The sequence below is a fragment of the Notolepis coatsorum genome, assembly GCF_963971535.1.
Source record: "Notolepis coatsorum genome assembly, chromosome: 18".
Classification (NCBI taxonomy): domain Eukaryota; kingdom Metazoa; phylum Chordata; class Actinopteri; order Aulopiformes; family Paralepididae; genus Notolepis; species Notolepis coatsorum.
The window spans coordinates 85,802,787-85,819,795 of record NC_140182.1 but is presented as its reverse complement, the minus strand read 5'-3'; the positions used below and the strand labels follow the sequence as shown (position 1 = coordinate 85,819,795).

General features: G+C 46.4%; 1 protein-coding gene across 1 annotated transcript in view; it reads right to left on the bottom strand.

The window, feature by feature from the left end:
* The window catches only part of ppm1h (protein phosphatase, Mg2+/Mn2+ dependent, 1H), a 146,603-nt gene that overhangs the window by 50,391 nt on the left and 79,203 nt on the right, over nt 1-17,009 (bottom strand). Inside the window, exons 4-6 of the mRNA XM_084335326.1 lie at nt 16,343-16,455; nt 15,552-15,636; nt 15,168-15,286 (exon numbers count right to left, since the gene is read on the bottom strand). Coding sequence (XP_084191452.1) covers nt 15,168-15,286; nt 15,552-15,636; nt 16,343-16,455 — 317 coding nt within the window. The remainder of the gene's footprint in view (nt 1-15,167; nt 15,287-15,551; nt 15,637-16,342; nt 16,456-17,009) is intronic.

Genomic DNA, 17,009 nt, shown 5'->3' with positions numbered 1-17,009 from the left:
CATCACTGCTGCCCACTTCTGTAACATTTACATCACTGCTGCCCACTTCTCTAACCTTTACATCACTGCTGCCCACTTCTCTAACCTTTACATCACTGCTGCCCACTACTGTAACCTTTACATCACTGCTGCCCACTACTGTAACCTTTACATCACTGCTGCCCACTTCTCTAACCTTTACATCACTGCTGCCCACTTCTCTAACCTTTACATCACTGCTGCCCACTTCTCTAACCTTTACATCACTGCTGCCCACTTCTGTAACCTTTACATCACTGATGTCCACTACTGTAACCTTTACATCACTGCTGCCCACTTCTGTAACCTTTACATCACTGCTGCCCACTACTGTAACCTTTACATCACTGCTGCCCACTACTGTAATCTTTACATCACTGCTGCCCACTACTGTAACCTTTACATCACTGCTGCCCACTTCTCTAACCTTTACATCACTGCTGCCCACTACTGTAACCTTTACATCACTGCTGCCCACTTCTCTAACCTTTACATCACTGCTGCCCACTTCTGTAACCTTTGCATCACTGCTGCCCACTACTGTAACCTTTACATCACTGCTGCCCACTACTGTAACCTTTACATCACTGCTGCCCACTTCTGTAACCTTTACATCACTGCTGCCCACTACTGTAACCTTTACATCACTGCTGCCCACTTCTCTAACCTTTACATCACTGCTGCCCACTTCTCTAACCTTTACATCACTGCTGCCCACTACTGTAACCTTTACATCACTGCTGCCCACTTCTCTAACCTTTACATCACTGCTGCCCACTACTGTAACCTTTACATCACTGCTGCCCACTTCTGTAACCTTTACATTACTGCTGCCCACTACTGTAACCTTTACATCACTGCTGCCCACTTCTCTAACCTTTACATCACTGCTGCCCACTTCTCTAACCTTTACATCACTGCTGCCCACTACTGTAACCTTTACATCACTGCTGCCCACTTCTCTAACCTTTACATCACTGCTGCCCACTTCTCTAACCTTTACATCACTGCTGCCCACTACTGTAACCTTTACATCACTGCTGCCCACTACTGTAACCTTTACATCACTGCTGCCCACTTCTGTAACCTTTACATCACTGCTGCCCACTACTGTAACCTTTACATCACTGCTGCCCACTACTGTAACCTTTACATCACTGCTGCCCACTACTGTAACCTTTACATCACTGCTGCCCACTACTGTAACCTTTACATCACTGCTGCCCACTACTGTAACCTTTACATCACTGCTGCCCACTACTGTAACATTTACATCACTGCTGCCCACTACTGTAACCTTTACATCACTGCTGCCCACTACTGTAACCTTTACATCACTGCTGCCCACTACTGTAACCTTTACATCACTGCTGCCCACTTCTCTAACCTTTACATCACTGCTGCCCACTTCTCTAACCTTTACATCACTGCTGCCCACTACTGTAACCTTTACACCACTGCTGCCCACTTCTCTAACCTTTACATCACTGCTGCCCACTTCTGTAATCTTTACATCACTGCTGCCCACTACTGTAACCTTTACATCACTGCTGCCCACTACTGTAACCTTTACATCACTGCTGCCCACTTCTCTAACCTTTACATCACTGCTGCCCACTACTGTAACCTTTACATCACTGCTGCCCACTTCTCTAACCTTTACATCACTGCTGCCCACTTCTGTAACCTTTACATCACTGCTGCCCACTACTGTAACCTTTACATCACTGCTGCCCACTACTGTAACCTTTACATCACTGCTGCCCACTTCTGTAACCTTTACATCACTGCTGCCCACTTCTCTAACCTTTACATCACTGCTGCCAACTTCTCTAACCTTTACATCACTGCTGCCCACTACTGTAACCTTTACATCACTGCTGCCCACTTCTCTAACCTTTACATCACTGCTGCCCACTTCTGTAATCTTTACATCACTGCTGCCCACTTCTGTAACCTTTACATCACTGCTGCCCACTACTGTAACCTTTACATCACTGCTGCCCACTACTGTAACCTTTACATCACTGCTGCCCACTTCTGTAACCTTTACATCACTGCTGCCCACTACTGTAACCTTTACATCACTGCTGCCCACTTCTCTAACCTTTACATCACTGCTGCCCACTTCTCTAACCTTTACATCACTGCTGCCCACTACTGTAACCTTTACATCACTGCTGCCCACTTCTCTAACCTTTACATCACTGCTGCCCACTTCTGTAACCTTTACATCACTGCTGCCCACTACTGTAACCTTTACATCACTGCTGCCCACTACTGTAACCTTTACATCACTGCTGCCCACTACTGTAACCTTTACATCACTGCTGCCCACTTCTCTAACCTTTACATCACTGCTGCCCACTTCTCTAACCTTTACATCACTGCTGCCCACTACTGTAACCTTTACACCACTGCTGCCCACTTCTCTAACCTTTACATCACTGCTGCCCACTTCTGTAATCTTTACATCACTGCTGCCCACTACTGTAACCTTTACATCACTGCTGCCCACTACTGTAACCTTTACATCACTGCTGCCCACTTCTGTAACCTTTACATCACTGCTGCCCACTACTGTAACCTTTACATCACTGCTGCCCACTATTGTAACCTTTACATCACTGCTGCCCACTACTGTAACCTTTACATCACTGCTGCCCACTTCTCTAACCTTTACATCACTGCTGCCCACTTCTCTAACCTTTACATCACTGCTGCCCACTTCTCTAACCTTTACATCACTGCTGCCCACTTATCTAACCTTTACACCACTGCTGCCCACTTCTCTAACCTTTACACCACTGCTGCCCACTTCTCTAACCTTTACATCACTGCTGCCCACTACTGTAACCTTTACATCACTGCTGCCCACTTCTCTAACCTTTACATCACTGCTGCCCACTTATGTAACCTTTACATCACTGCTGCCCACTACTGTAATCTTTACATCACTGCTGCCCACTTCTCTAACCTTTACATCACTGCTGCCCACTTCTCTAACCTTTACATCACTGCTGCCCACTACTGTAACCTTTACATCACTGCTGCCCACTTCTCTAACCTTTACATCACTGCTGCCCACTTCTCTAACCTTTACATCACTGCTGCCCACTACTGTAACCTTTACATCACTGCTGCCCACTTCTCTAACCTTTACATCACTGCTGCCCACTTCTCTAACCTTTACACCACTGCTGCCCACTTCTCTAACCTTTACATCACTGCTGCCCACTTCTCTAACCTTTACATCACTGCTGCCCACTTCTCTAACCTTTACATCACTGCTGCCCACTTCTCTAACCTTTACATCACTGCTGCCCACTTCTCTAACCTTTAGATCACTGCTGCCCACTTCTCTAACCTTTACATCACTGCTGCCCACTTATCTAACCTTTACATCACTGCTGCCCAATTCTCTAACCTTTACATCACTGCTGCCCACTTATCTAACCTTTACATCACTGCTGCCCACTTCTCTAACCTTTACATCACTGCTGCCCACTTCTCTAACCTTTACATCACTGCTGCCCACTTCTCTAACCTTTACATCACTGCTGCCCACTTCTCTAACCTTTACATCACTGCTGCCCAATTCTCTAACCTTTACATCGCTGCTGCCCACTTCTGTAACCTTTACATCACTGCTGCCCACTTATCTAACCTTTACATCACTGCTGCCCACTTCTCTAACCTTTACATCGCTGCTGCCCACTTCTGTAACCTTTACATCACTGCTGCCCACTTCTCTAACCTTTACACCACTGCTGCCCACTTCTCTAACCTTTACACCACTGCTGCCCACTTCTCTAACCTTTACATCACTGCTGCCCACTTCTCTAACCTTTACATCACTGCTGCCCAATTCTCTAACCTTTACATCGCTGCTGCCCACTTCTGTAACCTTTACATCACTGCTGCCCACTTATCTAACCTTTACATCACTGCTGCCCACTTCTGTAACCTTTACATCACTGCTGCCCACTTCTCTAACCTTTACACCACTGCTGCCCACTTCTCTAACCTTTACACCACTGCTGCCCACTTCTGTAACCTTTACATCACTGCTGCCCACTTCTGTAACCTTTACATCACTGCTGCCCACTTCTCTAACCTTTACATCACTGCTGCCCACTACGGTAACCTTTACATCACTGCTGCCCACTTCTCTAACCTTTACATCACTGCTGCCCACTTCTCTAACCTTTACACCACTGCTGCCCACTTCTCTAACCTTTACATCACTGCTGCCCACTACGGTAACCTTTACATCACTGCTGCCCACTTCTGTAACCTTTACATCACTGCTGCCCACTTCTGTAACCTTTACATCACTGCTGCCCACTTCTGTAACCTTTACATCACTGCTGCCCACTTCTCTAACCTTTACATCACTGATGCCCACTTCTGTAACCTTTACATCACTGCTGCCCACTTCTGTAACCTTTACATCACTGCTGCCCACTTCTCTAACCTTTACACCACTGCTGCCCACTTCTCTAACCTTTACATCACTGCTGCCCACTTCTGTAACATTTACATCACTGCTGCCCACTTCTCTAACCTTTACATCACTGCTGCCCACTACTGTAACCTTTACATCACTGCTGCCCACTTATCTAACCTTTACATCACTGCTGCCCACTTCTGTAACCTTTACATCACTGCTGCCCACTTCTCTAACCTTTACATCACTGCTGCCCACTTCTCTAACCTTTACATCACTGCTGCCCACTTCTCTAACCTTTACATCACTGCTGCCCACTTCTGTAACCTTTACATCACCGCTGCCCACTTCTGTAACCTTTACATCACCGCTGCCCACTACTGTAACCTTTACATCACTGCTGCCCACTTATGTAACCTTTACATCACTGCTGCCCACTTCTCTAACCTTTACATCACTGCTGCCCACTTCTCTAACCTTTACATCACTGCTGCCCACTTCTCTAACCTTTACATCACTGCTGCCCACTTCTCTAACCTTTACACCACTGCTGCCCACTTCTCTAACCTTTACATCACTGCTGCCCACTTCTCTAACCTTTGCATCACTGCTGCCCACTTCTCTAACCTTTACACCACTGCTGCCCACTTCTCTAACCTTTACATCACTGCTGCCCACTACGGTAACCTTTACATCACTGCTGCCCACTTCTCTAACCTTTACATCACTGCTGCCCACTTCTCTAACCTTTACACCACTGCTGCCCACTTCTCTAACCTTTACATCACTGCTGCCCACTTCTGTAACATTTACATCACTGCTGCCCACTTCTCTAACCTTTACATCACTGCTGCCCACTTCTCTAACCTTTACATCCCTGCTGCCCACTTCTCTAACCTTTACATCACTGCTGCCCACTTCTCTAACCTTTACATCACTGCTGCCCACTTCTGTAACCTTTACATCACCGCTGCCCACTTCTGTAACCTTTACATCACCGCTGCCCACTACTGTAACCTTTACATCACTGCTGCCCACTTATGTAACCTTTACATCACTGCTGCCCACTACTGTAACCTTTACATCACTGCTGCCCACTTCTGTAACCTTTACATCACTGCTGCCCACTTCTCTAACCTTTACATCACTGCTGCCCACTTCTCTAACCTTTACATCACTGCAGCCCACTTCTCTAACCTTTACATCACTGCTGCCCACTTCTCTAACCTTTACATCACTGCAGCCCACTTCTCTAACCTTTACATCACTGCTGCCCACTTCTCTAACCTTTACATCACTGCTGCCCACTTCTCTAACCTTTACATCACTGCAGCCCACTTCTCTAACCTTTACATCACTGCTGCCCACTTCTCTAACCTTTACATCACTGTTGCCCACTTCTCTAACCTTTACATCACTGCTGCCCACTACGGTAACCTTTACATCACTGCTGCCCACTTCTCTAACCTTTACATCACTGCTGCCCACTTCTATAACCTTTACATCACTGCTGCCCACTTATCTAACCTTTACACCACTGCTGCCCACTTCTCTAACCATTACATCACTGCTGCCCACTTATCTAACCTTTACACCACTGCTGCCCACTTCTGTAACCTTTACATCACTGCTGCCCACTTCTCTAACCTTTACACCACTGCTGCCCACTTATCTAACCTTTACATCACTGCTGCCCACTTCTGTAACATTTACATCACTGCTGCCCACTTCTCTAACCTTTACATCACTGCTGCCCACTTCTCTAACCTTTACATCACTGCTGCCCACTTCTCTAACCTTTACATCACTGCTGCCCACTTCTCTAACCTTTACATCACTGCTGCCCACTTCTCTAACCTTTACATCACTGCTGCCCACTTCTGTAACCTTTACATCACCGCTGCCCACTTCTGTAACCTTTACATCACCGCTGCCCACTACTGTAACCTTTACATCACTGCTGCCCACTTATGTAACCTTTACATCACTGCTGCCCACTACTGTAACCTTTACATCACTGCTGCCCACTTCTCTAACCTTTACATCACTGCTGCCCACTTCTCTAACCTTTACATCACTGCTGCCCACTTCTCTAACCTTTACATCACTGCAGCCCACTTCTCTAACCTTTACATCACTGCTGCCCACTTCTCTAACCTTTACATCACTGCAGCCCACTTCTCTAACCTTTACATCACTGCTGCCCACTACTGTAACCTTTACATCACTGCTGCCCACTTCTCTAACCTTTACATCACTGCTGCCCACTTATGTAACCTTTACATCACTGCTGCCCACTACTGTAATCTTTACATCACTGCTGCCCACTTCTCTAACATTTACATCACTGCTGCCCACTTCTGTAACCTTTACATCACTGCTGCCCACTTCTCTAACCTTTACACCACTGCTGCCCACTTCTCTAACCTTTACACCACTGCTGCCCACTTCTGTAACCTTTACATCACTGCTGCCCACTTCTGTAACCTTTACATCACTGCTGCCCACTTCTCTAACCTTTACATCACTGCTGCCCACTACGGTAACCTTTACATCACTGCTGCCCACTTCTCTAACCTTTACATCACTGCTGCCCACTTCTCTAACCTTTACATCACTGCTGCCCACTTATCTAACCTTTACACCACTGCTGCCCACTTCTCTAACCTTTACATCACTGCTGCCCACTACGGTAACCTTTACATCACTGCTGCCCACTTCTGTAACCTTTACATCACTGCTGCCCACTTCTGTAACCTTTACATCACTGCTGCCCACTTCTGTAACCTTTACATCACTGCTGCCCACTTCTCTAACCTTTACATCACTGATGCCCACTTCTGTAACCTTTACATCACTGCTGCCCACTTCTGTAACCTTTACATCACTGCTGCCCACTTCTCTAACCTTTACACCACTGCTGCCCACTTCTCTAACCTTTACATCACTGCTTCCCACTTCTGTAACATTTACATCACTGCTGCCCACTTCTCTAACCTTTACATCACTGCTGCCCACTTCTCTAACCTTTACATCCCTGCTGCCCACTTCTCTAACCTTTACATCACTGCTGCCCACTTCTCTAACCTTTACATCACTGCTGCCCACTTCTGTAACCTTTACATCACCGCTGCCCACTTCTGTAACCTTTACATCACCGCTGCCCACTACTGTAACCTTTACATCACTGCTGCCCACTTATGTAACCTTTACATCACTGCTGCCCACTACTGTAACCTTTACATCACTGCTGCCCACTTCTGTAACCTTTACATCACTGCTGCCCACTTCTCTAACCTTTACATCACTGCTGCCCACTTCTCTAACCTTTACATCACTGCAGCCCACTTCTCTAACCTTTACATCACTGCTGCCCACTTCTCTAACCTTTACATCACTGCAGCCCACTTCTCTAACCTTTACACCACTGTTGCCCACTTCTCTAACCTTTACATCACTGCTGCCCACTACGGTAACCTTTACATCACTGCTGCCCACTTCTCTAACCTTTACATCACTGCTGCCCACTTCTATAACCTTTACATCACTGCTGCCCACTTATCTAACCTTTACACCACTGCTGCCCACTTCTCTAACCATTACATCACTGCTGCCCACTTATCTAACCTTTACACCACTGCTGCCCACTTCTCTAACCTTTACACCACTGCTGCCCACTTCTCTAACCTTTACATCACTGCTCCCCACTTCTGTAACATTTACATCACTGCTGCCCACTTCTCTAACCTTTACATCACTGCTGCCCACTTCTCTAACCTTTACATCACTGCTGCCCACTTCTGTAACCTTTACACCACTACTGCCCACTTCTCTAACCTTTACATCACTGCTGCCCACTTCTCTAACCTTTACATCACTGCTGCCCACTTCTGTAACCTTTACACCACTACTGCCCACTTCTCTAACCTTTACATCACTGCTGCCCACTTCTGTAACCTTTACGCCACTACTGCCCACTTCTCTAACCTTTACATCACTGCTGCCCACTTCTCTAACCTTTACACCACTGCTGCCCACTACTGTAACCTTTACATCACTGCTGCCCACTTCTCTAACCTTTACATCACTGATGCCCACTTCTGTAACCTTTACATCACTGCTGCCCACTTCTGTAACCTTTACATCACTGCTGCCCACTTCTCTAACCTTTACACCACTGCTGCCCACTTCTGTAACCTTTACACCACTGCTGCCCACTTCTGTAACATTTACATCACTGCTGCCCACTTCTCTAACCTTTACATCACTGCTGCCCACTTCTCTAACCTTTACATCACTGCTGCCCACTTCTGTAACATTTACATCACTGCTGCCCACTTCTCTAACCTTTACATCACTGCTGCCCACTTCTCTAACCTTTACATCACTGCTGCCTTTACATCACTGCTGCCCACTTCTCTAACCTTTACATCACTGCTGCCCACTTTTGTAACCTTTACATCACCGCTGCCCACTTCTGTAACCTTTACATCACCGCTGCCCACTACTGTAACCTTTACATCACTGCTGCCCACTTATGTAACCTTTACATCACTGTTGCCCACTACTGTAACCTTTACATCACTGCTGCCCACTTCTGTAACCTTTACATCACTGCTGCCCACTTCTCTAACCTTTACATCACTGCTGCCCACTTCTCTAACCTTTACATCACTGCAGCCCACTTCTCTAACCTTTACATCACTGCTGCCCACTTCTCTAACCTTTACATCACTGCAGCCCACTTCTCTAACCTTTACACCACTGCTGCCCACTTCTCTAACCTTTACATCACTGCTGCCCACTACGGTAACCTTTACATCACTGCTGCCCACTTCTCTAACCTTTACATCACTGCTGCCCACTTCTCTAACCTTTACATCACTGCTGCCCACTTATCTAACCTTTACACCACTGCTGCCCACTTCTCTAACCTTTACATCACTGCTGCCCACTTATCTAACCTTTACACCACTGCTGCCCACTTCTCTAACCTTTACACCACTGCTGCCCACTACGGTAACCTTTACATCACTGCTGCCCACTTCTGTAACCTTTACATCACTGCTGCCCACTTCTCTAACCTTTACATCACTGCTGCCCACTTCTCTAACCTTTACATCACTGCTGCCCACTTCTGTAACCTTTACACCACTACTGCCCACTTCTCTAACCTTTACATCACTGCTGCCCACTTCTGTAACCTTTACACCACTACTGCCCACTTCTCTAACCTTTACATCACTGCTGCCCACTTCTCTAACCTTTACACCACTGCTGCCCACTTCTGTAACCTTTACATCACTGATGCCCACTTCTGTAACCTTTACATCACTGCTGCCCACTTCTGTAACCTTTACATCACTGCTGCCCACTTCTCTAACCTTTACACCACTGCTGCCCACTTCTCTAACCTTTACATCACTGCTGCCCACTTCTGTAACATTTACATCACTGCTGCCCACTTCTCTAACCTTTACATCACTGCTGCCCACTTCTCTAACCTTTACATCACTGCTGCCCACTACTGTAACCTTTACATCACTGCTGCCCACTACTGTAACCTTTACATCACTGCTGCCCACTTCTCTAACCTTTACATCACTGCTGCCCACTTCTCTAACCTTTACATCACTGCTGCCCACTTCTCTAACCTTTACATCACTGCTGCCCACTTCTGTAACCTTTACATCACTGATGTCCACTACTGTAACCTTTACATCACTGCTGCCCACTTCTGTAACCTTTACATCACTGCTGCCCACTACTGTAACCTTTACATCACTGCTGCCCACTACTGTAATCTTTACATCACTGCTGCCCACTACTGTAACCTTTACATCACTGCTGCCCACTTCTCTAACCTTTACATCACTGCTGCCCACTACTGTAACCTTTACATCACTGCTGCCCACTTCTCTAACCTTTACATCACTGCTGCCCACTTCTGTAACCTTTGCATCACTGCTGCCCACTACTGTAACCTTTACATCACTGCTGCCCACTACTGTAACCTTTACATCACTGCTGCCCACTTCTGTAACCTTTACATCACTGCTGCCCACTACTGTAACCTTTACATCACTGCTGCCCACTTCTCTAACCTTTACATCACTGCTGCCCACTTCTCTAACCTTTACATCACTGCTGCCCACTACTGTAACCTTTACATCACTGCTGCCCACTTCTCTAACCTTTACATCACTGCTGCCCACTACTGTAACCTTTACATCACTGCTGCCCACTTCTGTAACCTTTACATTACTGCTGCCCACTACTGTAACCTTTACATCACTGCTGCCCACTTCTCTAACCTTTACATCACTGCTGCCCACTTCTCTAACCTTTACATCACTGCTGCCCACTACTGTAACCTTTACATCACTGCTGCCCACTTCTCTAACCTTTACATCACTGCTGCCCACTACTGTAACCTTTACATCACTGCTGCCCACTACTGTAACCTTTACATCACTGCTGCCCACTTCTGTAACCTTTACATCACTGCTGCCCACTACTGTAACCTTTACATCACTGCTGCCCACTACTGTAACCTTTACATCACTGCTGCCCACTACTGTAACCTTTACATCACTGCTGCCCACTACTGTAACCTTTACATCACTGCTGCCCACTACTGTAACCTTTACATCACTGCTGCCCACTACTGTAACATTTACATCACTGCTGCCCACTACTGTAACCTTTACATCACTGCTGCCCACTACTGTAACCTTTACATCACTGCTGCCCACTACTGTAACCTTTACATCACTGCTGCCCACTTCTCTAACCTTTACATCACTGCTGCCCACTTCTCTAACCTTTACATCACTGCTGCCCACTACTGTAACCTTTACACCACTGCTGCCCACTTCTCTAACCTTTACATCACTGCTGCCCACTTCTGTAATCTTTACATCACTGCTGCCCACTACTGTAACCTTTACATCACTGCTGCCCACTACTGTAACCTTTACATCACTGCTGCCCACTTCTCTAACCTTTACATCACTGCTGCCCACTACTGTAACCTTTACATCACTGCTGCCCACTTCTCTAACCTTTACATCACTGCTGCCCACTTCTGTAACCTTTACATCACTGCTGCCCACTACTGTAACCTTTACATCACTGCTGCCCACTACTGTAACCTTTACATCACTGCTGCCCACTTCTGTAACCTTTACATCACTGCTGCCCACTTCTCTAACCTTTACATCACTGCTGCCAACTTCTCTAACCTTTACATCACTGCTGCCCACTACTGTAACCTTTACATCACTGCTGCCCACTTCTCTAACCTTTACATCACTGCTGCCCACTTCTGTAATCTTTACATCACTGCTGCCCACTTCTGTAACCTTTACATCACTGCTGCCCACTACTGTAACCTTTACATCACTGCTGCCCACTACTGTAACCTTTACATCACTGCTGCCCACTTCTGTAACCTTTACATCACTGCTGCCCACTACTGTAACCTTTACATCACTGCTGCCCACTTCTCTAACCTTTACATCACTGCTGCCCACTTCTCTAACCTTTACATCACTGCTGCCCACTACTGTAACCTTTACATCACTGCTGCCCACTTCTCTAACCTTTACATCACTGCTGCCCACTTCTGTAACCTTTACATCACTGCTGCCCACTACTGTAACCTTTACATCACTGCTGCCCACTACTGTAACCTTTACATCACTGCTGCCCACTACTGTAACCTTTACATCACTGCTGCCCACTTCTCTAACCTTTACATCACTGCTGCCCACTTCTCTAACCTTTACATCACTGCTGCCCACTACTGTAACCTTTACACCACTGCTGCCCACTTCTCTAACCTTTACATCACTGCTGCCCACTTCTGTAATCTTTACATCACTGCTGCCCACTACTGTAACCTTTACATCACTGCTGCCCACTACTGTAACCTTTACATCACTGCTGCCCACTTCTGTAACCTTTACATCACTGCTGCCCACTACTGTAACCTTTACATCACTGCTGCCCACTATTGTAACCTTTACATCACTGCTGCCCACTACTGTAACCTTTACATCACTGCTGCCCACTTCTCTAACCTTTACATCACTGCTGCCCACTTCTCTAACCTTTACATCACTGCTGCCCACTACTGTAACCTTTACATCACTGCTGCCCACTTCTCTAACCTCTACATCACTGCTGCCCACTACTGTAACCTTTACATCACTGCTGCCCACTACTGTAACCTTTACATCACTGCTGCCCACTTCTCTAACCTTTACATCACTGCTGCCCACTTCTGTAACCTTTACACCACTGCTGCCCACTACTGTAACCTTTACATCACTGCTGCCCACTTCTCTAACCTTTACATCACTGCTGCCCACTTCTCTAACCTTTACATCACTGCTGCCCACTACTGTAACCTTTACATCACTGCTGCCCACTTCTCTAACCTTTACATCACTGCTGCCCACTTCTCTAACCTTTACATCACTGCTGCCCACTACTGTAACCTTTACATCACTGCTGCCCACTTCTGTAACCTTTACATCACTGCTGCCCACTTCTCTAACCTTTACATCACTGCTGCCCACTTCTCTAACCTTTACATCACTGCTGCCCACTACTGTAACCTTTACATCACTGCTGCCCACTTCTGTAACCTTTACATCACTGCTGCCCACTTCTCTAACCTTTACATCACTGCTGCCCACTTATGTAACCTTTACATCACTGCTGCCCACTTCTGTAACCTTTACATCACTGCTGCCCACTTCTCTAACCTTTACATCACTGCTGCCCACTACTGTAACCTTTACATCACTGCTGCCCACTTCTCTAACCTTTACATCACTGCTGCCCACTTCTGTAACCTTTACATCACTGCTGCCCACTTTTCTAACCTTTACATCACTGCTGCCCACTACTGTAACCTTTACACCACTGCTGCCCACTTCTCTAACCTTTACATCACTGCTGCCCACTACTGTAACTTTTACATCACTGCTGCCCACTACTGTAACCTTTACATCACTGCTGCCCACTTCTCTAACCTTTACATCACTGCTGCCCACTTCTAACCTTTACATCACTGCTGCCCACTTCTCTAACCTTTACATCACTGCTGCCCACTACTGTAACCTTTACATCACTGCTGCCCACTACTGTAACCTTTACATCACTGCTGCCCACTTCTCTAACCTTTACATCACTGCTGCCCACTTCTCTAACCTTTACATCACTGCTGCCCACTTCTCTAACCTTTACATCACTGCTGCCCACTTCTGTAACCTTTACATCACTGCTGCCCACTTCTGTAACCTTTACATCACTGCTGCCCACTTCTCTAACCTTTACATCACTGCTGCCCACTACTGTAACCTTTACATCACTGCTGCCCACTTCTCTAACCTTTACATCACTGCTGCCCACTTCTCTAACCTTTACATCACTGCTGCCCACTTCTCTAACCTTTACATCACTGCTGCCCACTACTGTAATCTTTACATCACTGCTGCCCACTTCTCTAACCTTTACATCACTGCTGCCCACTTCTCTAACCTTTACATCACTGCTGCCCACTTATCTAACCTTTACATCACTGCTGCCCACTTATCTAACCTTTACATCACTGCTGCCCACTTCTCTAACCTTTACATCACTGCTGCCCACTTCTCTAACCTTTACATCACTGCTGCCCACTTCTGTAATCTTTACATCACTGCTGCCCACTTTTGTAATCTTTACATCACTGCTGCCCACTACTGTAACCTTTACATCACTGCTGCCCACTACTGTAACCTTTACATCACTGCTGCCCACTACTGTAACCTTTACATCACTGCTGCCCACTTCTCTAACCTTTACATCACTGCTGCCCACTTCTCTAACCTTTACATCACTGCTGCCCACTTCTGTAACCTTTACACCACTGCTGCCCACTTATGTAACATTTACATCACTGCTGCCCACTTCTCTAACCTTTACATCACTGCTGCCCACTACTGTAACCTTTACATCACTGCTGCCCACTACTGTAACCTTTACATCACTGCTGCCCACTTCTCTAACCTTTACATCACTGCTGCCCACTTCTCTAACCTTTACATCACTGCTGCCCACTTATCTAACCTTTACATCACTGCTGCCCACTTATCTAACCTTTACATCACTGCTGCCCACTTCTCTAACCTTTACATCACTGCTGCCCACTTCTGTAATCTTTACATCACTGCTGCCCACTTTTGTAATCTTTACATCACTGCTGCCCACTACTGTAACCTTTACATCACTGCTGCCCACTACTGTAACCTTTACATCACTGCTGCCCACTACTGTAACCTTTACATCACTGCTGCCCACTTCTCTAACCTTTACATCACTGCTGCCCACTTCTCTAACCTTTACATCACTGCTGCCCACTTCTGTAACCTTTACACCACTGCTGCCCACTTATGTAACCTTTACATCACTGCTGCCCACTTCTCTAACCTTTACATCACTGCTGCCCACTACTGTAACCTTTACATCACTGCTGCCCACTACTGTAACCTTTACATCACTGCTGCCCACTACTGTAACCTTCACACCACATCACATTTGCATGCATGAAATAATTACATACGAGACTGTGAATGTGAATGAACATGGGCAAATATACAGGAAGTCACACAGGACATTAAGAATGGGTAAGAACTTGACTACCCACCATCCAGACATGGTGAAGTCCCGGTACAACATCCTCTTGCCCACCTCCTTCCTCTGCACCCGCCTAGGGAACTCCAGATGGGTGAACTCGTTCCCTAACAAGTGGGGCTGCATGTAGGCCTTCAATATGAAAAAAGAGAGAGAGAGAGAGAGAGAGAGAGAGAGAGAGAGAGAGAGAGAGAGAGAGAGGAGAGAGAGAGAGAGAGGAGAGAGAGAGAGAGAGAGAAGATTGCCATACCCAGGGGATAGGAAAAACAATTCCATAGTCTATTAAGGCGGTGAGCAGGCAGCAGACAGAGACGGAGATAAGCATAGAGGGGAGATGGTGTCTGGTAATACCCGACAGCTGCGTGTGCTTCAACAGACGGTAGGTTAACTTTCTTACCAAGAACTGAAGCCGCTGTCTCTCAGACTCTGGGGTGAATTCCGTTGACATGGGGATGACTTCTCCAGCCCGGATAATGATAGCTCTGAGGGAGGGAGGGAGAGGGGGAGAGAGAGAGAGTAAAAGAGAGAGAGGAGACTAAACTAACCCTCTCTAGTTGGACTGGAACACCGCTGGATGGTTTCAGGGTATGTTGAGAAGGTGGAGCGTCGAGTTTGTCATTACGTGTTTCATTCCAAGATCTAGGCTTCTCACAGTCAAGCTTGATGTTAAACACTTGACTTGTAGAATGAACAAATTCCCATAACATTTTCCAAACATTTTTGATGCCTGCAGAACACTTTTGATTTTGGTCCATTGTACGTTTTCAAATGAAAAATATGGTGGTAAGTTTGGGTGTACATTCTAGTTAAAGACTGTAGAGGTTTAAGTACATTTTAGGTGATGGATCACATTCACACTCCAAGTGATTGGGATTTACTTGATACAACTGGTCTGCAAATACATGGGCTGTCGGAAAAGAAAAACAGCAACAGCCTTATAGACCTTTTCAGAAGAATTACATTACTATTTCGTTGCTAGGGGAACAGCTATGGCTCCAGTTTGTTTCCTGCCAGCTATTGTATAAGCAAACACTGCAACGGGAGAGAACATTTAGAAGTTTATGTTGTCAAGCTAGAGAAGGTATACACGGTTCTCCATCCGAGGGGTTTCGATTTTTAAAATGAGTGCGTTTTTCCAAGGCCACGGGAAACCTGGTGTGTGTTTACGCCCACGCACGCCTCTCTCACCTGCTGTCCCCCGCGTTTCCCACGTACAGCTTCTCCAATAAGTAGAGCACCACAAGGGCAGTGCAGCCGCCTGAGATGTTGTACACTGTCTTCTCCTTCTCGATCTGTACATCCTGGAGAGAGAGGAGGGGGGGGGAGAGAGAGAGAGAGAGAGAGAGGGGGGGGGGGGGGTTATTAAAACATCCTCTGTACTTAATTGTGTCTTTAATTTCCATACGATGCGATTATCAATTATAGCTCTATAATGAATCGCTTCATCAAGAGCACCATAACTCAGAACAATAAAGCAAAATAGAAGATGAAAGTTTGGAAGAGCACCGCTGGTTATTACACTAGTTAATTAGCCTACATTAATTTGGTGCTAATTAAACAAAAAAAAGGGGGGGAAATCCCATGCTATTAATTAGATGAATAATTAACCTGTCACTATATTAATCAAACGGCTGACGTGAAATTGTAACCAAGCTGCTCTCGCACACATCATTTAATGCTTCTATACTGGCCACCAGCTTTTTATGGGCTGTCAAACAGGAGGTCCTGGGGATGGGCTACAACAAAGCAAAGCAGGAAGTTATCCTCGAATATGTAGTGGCCCCTGGGAGCCACGGTAACAGCAGCGAGCAGCCCCCCATCAGCATGATGAGGGGAAGGAAAATGGTTGGCTAAT